Here is a 7,059-nt window from a genome sequence, read left to right on the forward strand (position 1 = left end):
GGAGAGGTTGTTTGGTCTCTCCAATATAAAGGTCTGAACATTCTTCGCTGCACTGAACTGCAGACACAACTCCGCTCAGTTTGGGTTTGGGTGTTTTGTCCTTAGGGTGGACCAGCCTCTGTCTGAGAGTCCTGTTGGGTTTGAAATGTACTGGGATGTTGTGTTTGGAGAAAATCCTTCTGAGTTTCTCGGAAAAACAGCATCCAAAGTTTTTATTCTTAAATGTAACTCATTTATGGAAGCTCTTAAAGGAAACAAACATACTTGGCAGAGTTGTCACGGTGGTTATATTTTCATCACCTCCGATGCTAAAAATTGGAGAAGAAAAGTGTTAAATGAAGCTAAAAAAGCAACAACCTATAGTTATTTTCCTACACTGTCACAATGCAAACACCTCACCTCCATGACAGTCCTCTGTATTCAGTAATCACTAACAAGAGGTTGTCGTTCTTTGCACCCACACCATTGGCTGCCTGCAAAAATGCCAGATGTGTGACGACTAAAGCCAGTAGAAACAAGACAAGATATCACTCAAACCTCTACAAAGTCCTTTGCAAATAGTTAGATTATTACTATTATTATTTTCACATCTGTCATCATTTGATTTACTTTCACTTATTCCTTGTCTTCTGTATTTATGTTGAGTTGAAGCACGAAGGAAACAGCTGTCAGATATTGTAAATTTTCATGTTGCACTAATGGCAAAAGGTTGTCAGAAAGTGTATTTTGATTAATATCGCCTGCTGACACGAAATCAGGGTGATCATGTAGTTGTCTGTGTACGTGGGAAAGCGTGTGTTGGCTTTTTTGCTTGCTTGTTAACAAAATAATCCATGAATCACTGGGCGGAAGAAGGGAAAACACTCACTGTCAGAGAGTCGCCCACAGCTGCCACCACCTTGATATCTGCAGGTCTGAGCTCATGAACTACGCAGGAGAAAAAAAAAACAGCTTTGTTTAGTAGATTTAGTGAAAATATTTTTTTCTTAAACATAATAGAGGTTATAATTATACCTGATGTGGGTGGGGTTGGAGATGGACTGCGATCTGTGCAAGGCACCTCAGTACCCATTGACTGAAAACAGATAGAAAATGATATAAAAATCTTAATATGAAACTGTTAATCTACAATCTGGTTGTGAATTTGTGGAGGAAAAAAGACTCCTACAAGCTCTGCTGGTGCAGAAGCTTTCCTGTAAACCTCCTGCTCTCTTTCACTGGGGGAGTTTATCTCTGTTCGCAGAAAAGGATGCTCCTTCAAGGATAAAAACAAAGAAACAAATATGAGTTCAGAAATCAGCCACAGAACTTTGAAACTGACTATGTCTGTATGATTCACCTGTGTTGGACAGGGAAAGGTGTCGTCTGTGACCTCAGCTTGACCCGCTGCTGGTTGGAGCTGAAGGAAGCAAAAGTTTCATAAGTTAAGCTTTGGGAGGTCACATCTGTGCAGTCAATGACTGTTTAACAGAACTGATTACATAAATGTTCAGCATACCTAAATGCAGTTTAGGAGAAAATCTCCCTGACTTTTATCTCACGAGGTTAATCTTTACATCTCTTATCTAATCTGTGAGACAAACTCTAATCACTGTTCGATCTTGCTTTTAATTTGACTGTCAGCGATGACCCTGTCCGGCCTCAGGATCTGCGTCATGCCGCTGTGTCGCACAGCCCTTAGTAAAACGCACACACTGTTCTTTTATGGCATTTGGGCCGTTCGTTTATCAGAGCTTACCAGATTTGTCCACAGCTGAACAGCCAGCTGGTTGAGATCAGACAGGTTCTCCTTTAAAGAAACATGCCACATATAGAAGTTACACATTAGCTAAAATTATTTCATGAAATGTTACTGGAAAGGCAGGGTTTATAACTCGCCACTGATCATATTGCTGATAGTAACAGGCCTTTAGGGTTACATTTCTCTTTACTTACAGAGTCTGAGCTGAAGTCCAAGATAACTGGGGAAGACTGAAGCACAACAGTGAAGTCGTCATCTTTGTGGTACCACACGGAGTTTCTCAAAAGATGGCTTAAAGAGTCCTGGAAGCAAGTGCAGAATTATCAAAAGGGCAGTAAAATAGCTCGGCAAGCTGGAAATCACACAAAAGCCATCAGTGTTTTACCTGCAGTGCTTTCAGAAAAGCTGCTCTTTGCAGGCCTTGGCTTCTGACTTTATCTCCCATGCATTTACATCTGTTGTAAAATAAAAAAAGGCAAACACGTGAATTGAACACACCTTTACAAATGACAAACTAATAAAACTATAAGCTGCAACAAAATGAAAAGCTGTTTGCAAGACAATCACTTTTCTTCCCGAGGATATCCACTCCAGACCACCACGTGAACTAAAGCGTGATGCAACTGTAAAGAAATACACAACATTTTAATATTATTTCCTCTTCAGTACACTCATGGCAATAAAAATGTGTTTTACAATAAATTTTATACCCGATTCTGCAGAACCTGAAGAGCTGCGTCTACTTCCTGCACTGCAGTTTTAACATTCGCAGCAGCCTGTAATCATTTATAAACCCATCATTAAATCATTAAAGCACACATTATTGTTGATTTCAGACATGAAATAAAGACTCTTACTTGATGTGAACAGGCACACGTTAGATCTGCCGGGACAAACAGCAGCACAATCTTCCAGTCGCTCATCTGCTAGAACATGAAGTCAGAGGGGAAATTTGAATTTCTGTTCGCAAAGTGAAGAGTTAACTATAACTTTGATGTGTCATATTAACCAAACCTAACAAAGCATTTGCCCAAATAAAACTGAAATAAACACGGCTCTGTAAAATAAAATGCTTATAAGTCTAGTAAACAGATTTGGATAAATAGGTTATACCTGATGAGAAAGAGACAGCTCCTCAGCTTCCTGTAGTAAGCTCCTGCAACACATTACCTCACATATGAGAAAAGATGCAACAAATGCTACTCAGATTACAAGCTTGTCTTAAAGACATAAAAATCTGGATGACTTTTAGTTTTTAGTATTTAAACTCAGACAGGTTGTGGTTTTAGGACCTGAACACCTTCAGAACAAACTTTGCAGGCTTTCACTGCCTCTGGATGGCATCAACTTGGCTTCCATTAGTAAAGTAAAGAACCTTGGTGTGATTTTTGATCAGGATGTTGTTTAACTCCAACATTAAAAATGTCATCAGGACCACTTTCTTCCACTTGCACAATATTATCAAACTTAAAAACATTTTGTCACAAAATGATGCAGAAAAACTCGTCCAAGCATTTATCACTTCTAGATTGGACTATTGTAATTTTTTATTATATGGTGTCCAAAAAACTCTTTAAAGTCTTCAGATGATCAAAATGCTGCTGCCAGAGTTCTGATGAGAGTTAGGAGGAGAGATCAGATTTCTCCAGTTTTTCCCCTATTTAGTTTTTCTCTCCATTGGCTTCCTGTCAAATTAAGAACAGGATTTAAAATCTTCCTCCTAACATACAAAGCTCTCAACAACCAAGCTCCATCTTATATTAAAGATCTTCTTGTTCCATATTTTCCTAACAGAGCACGTCGCTCTCAGACTGCAGGTTTACTTCTGGTTCCTAGAGTTTCTAAAAGTAGCTCAGGAGGCAGAGCTTTCAGTTCTTGTGGAACCAGCTTCCAGTTTCTGTCTGTGAGGCTGACTTCCTGTCTACTTTTAAGACGAGGATTAAGACTTTCCTTTCTGATAAATCCTATAGTTAGGGTTGGTTTGGGTTTCCTGAGCTCTCCCTTAGTTCTGCTGCTATAGGCTCAGACTGCTGGAAGGACAAACTGACCACATTTCCTCTCTCTGCTGCTGCCTTTACTCGCTCTACTCTCCATGTTTATACATGCAGATATTGTGTTTTTTTTAGAACTTTCTTCTAATAGAAACTCCACCTGGACCAATCGTTCTGTGTTTGTCTGTGTCTCTTTCCTGTCCTCTCAAACCCCAGCCAGTTGAGGCAGATGGCTGCTTCTACTGAGCCCGGTTCTGGTTCTGCTGGAGGTTTTTTCCTGTTTAAAGGGAGTTGTTCCTTTCCACTGCGGCCAACACACTTCTCAGGATTAGAGATTGTGCCAAAGTGAAGATTCAACACAGGTCGCTGCTTCTGAGTTGGATTTATGACTTTAATTGTTTTTTTCTTTAGTACAGTGTCCTGAGATGACTTTTGGCGCTACATGAATAAACTGAATTGAATTAAATGTTCACATATACATACAATAACTATTATATGTTACCTGGGCGGCACTGAGGTCTGATCCACATGTTGAATAGTCACGGCTGGATTAAACATGGACAGCAGCTCTGTTCAAACATGAAGCCCTTAATGATTAAGATGTGGGTGAAATAACAACATGACACAGCAGAATATTTAGATTTCAAGGTTATTGTTTGCGTGAACAGCAGAGCTGGCAGAAACAGTTTTATTCATGCAGGTTGTTACACTTATTGTGATGTTGAAGGAAGGTCAGAGCTGGGTTTATGGCCAGCTATCTTAGTCTTACAGATAAGCTGGACAAAACTGCACATTATAGACCTCATAGGTTTTCCGCAATACATTCTGCACTTGAGCTGAACCCTCTGCAGACTTTAAAGGCAGTGCTTTCAAATACTTAATTCATGAACCAGAATCATGTAAGGAGCACATGTTTTAATCAAAATCCACTCAGTGTTTAGGAGGGGATTAGAGCTAACCACTGCGAGTAATTAATCATTAATCCCAAACAAGGTTGAAAAACAAAGCATTAGAAATATAAATCAAGATTTTAGACAAGATTTTAAAAGTCAAAGTCCTAATTATTGGTTGAAAATTGTATGATTTTCAACATCACCACTCAATTTTAACAATAAATGTACTATTTACTGCTTAAAAGTGAGGGTCTATCTTACCTGCTAGTCTACTGATAACTCTGGATGCTTCATTTCTAACAATGAAAAAGACACATTGTAAGAAAGTGAAGTATATGTTCAACATTTATTATATGTGAATTAAATATAGCTTTGTCTGGAATTATTCAAGCATGTGCGTTTCATCTCATTTTTTCCTGTGTACCTGTGTGAAGGAGGTATTCCCAGTGCGTAAAGTCCGGAGACTTCAGCAGCTGTGATTTTATGAACCGATGCTGAAAAAAACAAGCAAATCAATTTTTTTTTAAGAATTTGGTTTATCACCAGACAATATGAGGATGGATGATGATGCCTAAACAAAATAATTGCTCAGATTCACAGCAGTTTTGCATGAACACTGATGAGTGTGCCGTACATTACCTGAGGAAGATGGGCGTGAAAGGGCAGGTATTGGTGGGCAAAGCATGGACATGTAACTTCCTGCCTGTAGCACACACAAACAAACTGTTATTGGCAATAAATCCTAAAAATTTAAAGAATAAATATGTGAATCTGTTAATAATTGTCAGTACCGTTTTAGATTTAGCTGCAGCAAGTCCACTTTTATGCAGATCCGATCCAACATGATCTATATCTGACCAAAGGCAAAAACAAATGCAATTTTTGAACAAACTTGCAACTTAAGTTGTCATCATAAAACTAACAGAAAGAAGACTTTAATGCCTCTGGTTTGTTCGTTTTCCTAAAGAGACATGTTTTTGAACAAACTAGTCCTTTTCTATACTGGCAAAAGTTTGGACATTTTGTTTTAACTAACATTTTAAACTTACTCTGAACTGTTCACCTCTATAAAAGTTAGACATTATATATCACTGGTGAAAGTTTAAACTCTGCAAGACACAGGCAAAGTATCAGCCACTGCAGACGCAGACAGATGGTTTGCTAAGTGCTGCCTTGAATCAGCAAACAGTGTGACAAACACACAAAAAGACCTCGGACAACAGGTTGGCTATTTAGTTACTAGATCCCTCTGATCTCATCACATGGCTATGCGCGCAAAGTTCTGTTTCCTAAATTAATCAGTGTGCTAATTAAAGTTGTGGGATCGTTTATGCGGTTTACCTGACATTGCAGCACAGAGTCCAAGAAGGGATGCCAGAATCAGGAGGGCAGATCTAGCCATGACGCAGTGAGATATAGAGTGACTTTCACACTGAGGGGTTTGTGTGTCTACCTCCTCTTTTCCCCCCCCCCTTACCTTCAGACTGTGGCTATAAAAGCACACTGTACCTGTGAAGGGGCGTGGAGAAAGCAAAGAGCCCAGAAAGAGTAAAGTGTTACCAAAAAGGAGGAAAACATTAGATGTGAAGGAGGCACTCTTTCCTGTATTTTTAATATAGCGTTTTATAGTTCTTGAACAATAATAAACAATGAAGGAAGTCAGTCATATCAGCGCCTCCTTGGTTTCTGTTTTACGCTAAAACAAACAACTATCCTCATATCTTGATAGAAAGTAAACTGACTACTTTTGAAGTCGGTGAGATGTTAAGATGCATTTATGACCGTCACCATGACACCTAATAAATTATGCCGAATGTGTTTATTGGTAGAATGTTGCATAGTGATTTAGAAACAATTCAGGTACCTCTTCTGTATCTTCCCATGACAATACTGAGCCAAAGACGTACACGGAACAAAACATAGAGTTAAAATATTAAAGAAAGGACTAGTATTTGCCGAAGAGATGCACATTGCCAGAGTTTTAAACTAAGATTACCTAATGCTGAGAGATGACAACTGCCTAGCTGTTTTTGTCAAACCTTGAAAGTAACATTATGCGCAATCTTGTGCAATGTCACAAGATGGCTCCATAAAGGTATGTGTTAAGGATCACTCTCAGCTACTACCACATCAAATTTTAGCTTAATATCTGTAAAACTGGCTGAATTATATGTTATATATATATATATATATATATATATATATATATATATATATTTGTGTGTGTGTTGATTAGCTGTGGTGGCCATTAAATCTGCTGAATTGGATGCACCCCAAAAGTTAATCCAAACTGAGTTATCTTTGTGTTTGCCTTAAATTTAGAGACAGCCTTACGTGAGATGCATTTCACCGTGATTAGGTTGTACAATGTTGCATGTTAACAACCATCAGTTCAGTAAACTAGACAGCTTTTATTTTTGGAGATGATGGGAGA

At 38.6% G+C, this 7,059-nt stretch overlaps 1 protein-coding gene across 2 annotated transcripts in view; it reads right to left on the bottom strand.

Annotated features, from left to right (window-relative positions):
- Positions 1-6,073, bottom strand: part of plb1 (phospholipase B1) — a 13,169-nt gene extending 7,096 nt beyond the window's left edge. Inside the window, exons 1-19 of one of the 2 annotated variants that reach the window (XM_017411398.3) lie at positions 5,967-6,073; positions 5,417-5,478; positions 5,265-5,328; positions 5,050-5,119; positions 4,887-4,921; positions 4,235-4,301; positions 2,855-2,897; positions 2,599-2,664; positions 2,452-2,517; positions 2,309-2,364; positions 2,127-2,196; positions 1,936-2,043; positions 1,739-1,789; positions 1,340-1,399; positions 1,169-1,255; positions 1,015-1,075; positions 869-927; positions 400-473; positions 265-308 (exon numbers count right to left, since the gene is read on the bottom strand). In XM_017411398.3, coding sequence (XP_017266887.1) covers positions 265-308; positions 400-473; positions 869-927; positions 1,015-1,075; positions 1,169-1,255; positions 1,340-1,399; positions 1,739-1,789; positions 1,936-2,043; positions 2,127-2,196; positions 2,309-2,364; positions 2,452-2,517; positions 2,599-2,664; positions 2,855-2,897; positions 4,235-4,301; positions 4,887-4,921; positions 5,050-5,119; positions 5,265-5,328; positions 5,417-5,478; positions 5,967-6,027 — 1,204 coding nt within the window. In that variant the 5' untranslated portion in view covers positions 6,028-6,073. Of the gene's footprint in view, positions 1-264; positions 309-399; positions 474-868; positions 928-1,014; positions 1,076-1,168; positions 1,256-1,339; positions 1,400-1,738; positions 1,790-1,935; positions 2,044-2,126; positions 2,197-2,308; positions 2,365-2,451; positions 2,518-2,598; positions 2,668-2,854; positions 2,898-4,234; positions 4,302-4,886; positions 4,922-5,049; positions 5,120-5,264; positions 5,329-5,416; positions 5,479-5,966 lie in introns of both variants that reach the window. The other variant, XM_017411389.3, reaches the window with a different exon arrangement.
- Between the last annotated feature and the right edge of the window lie 986 nt (positions 6,074-7,059).

Source organism: Kryptolebias marmoratus, linkage group LG10 (assembly GCF_001649575.2).
Source record: "Kryptolebias marmoratus isolate JLee-2015 linkage group LG10, ASM164957v2, whole genome shotgun sequence".
NCBI classification, from domain to species: Eukaryota; Metazoa; Chordata; class Actinopteri; order Cyprinodontiformes; family Rivulidae; genus Kryptolebias; species Kryptolebias marmoratus.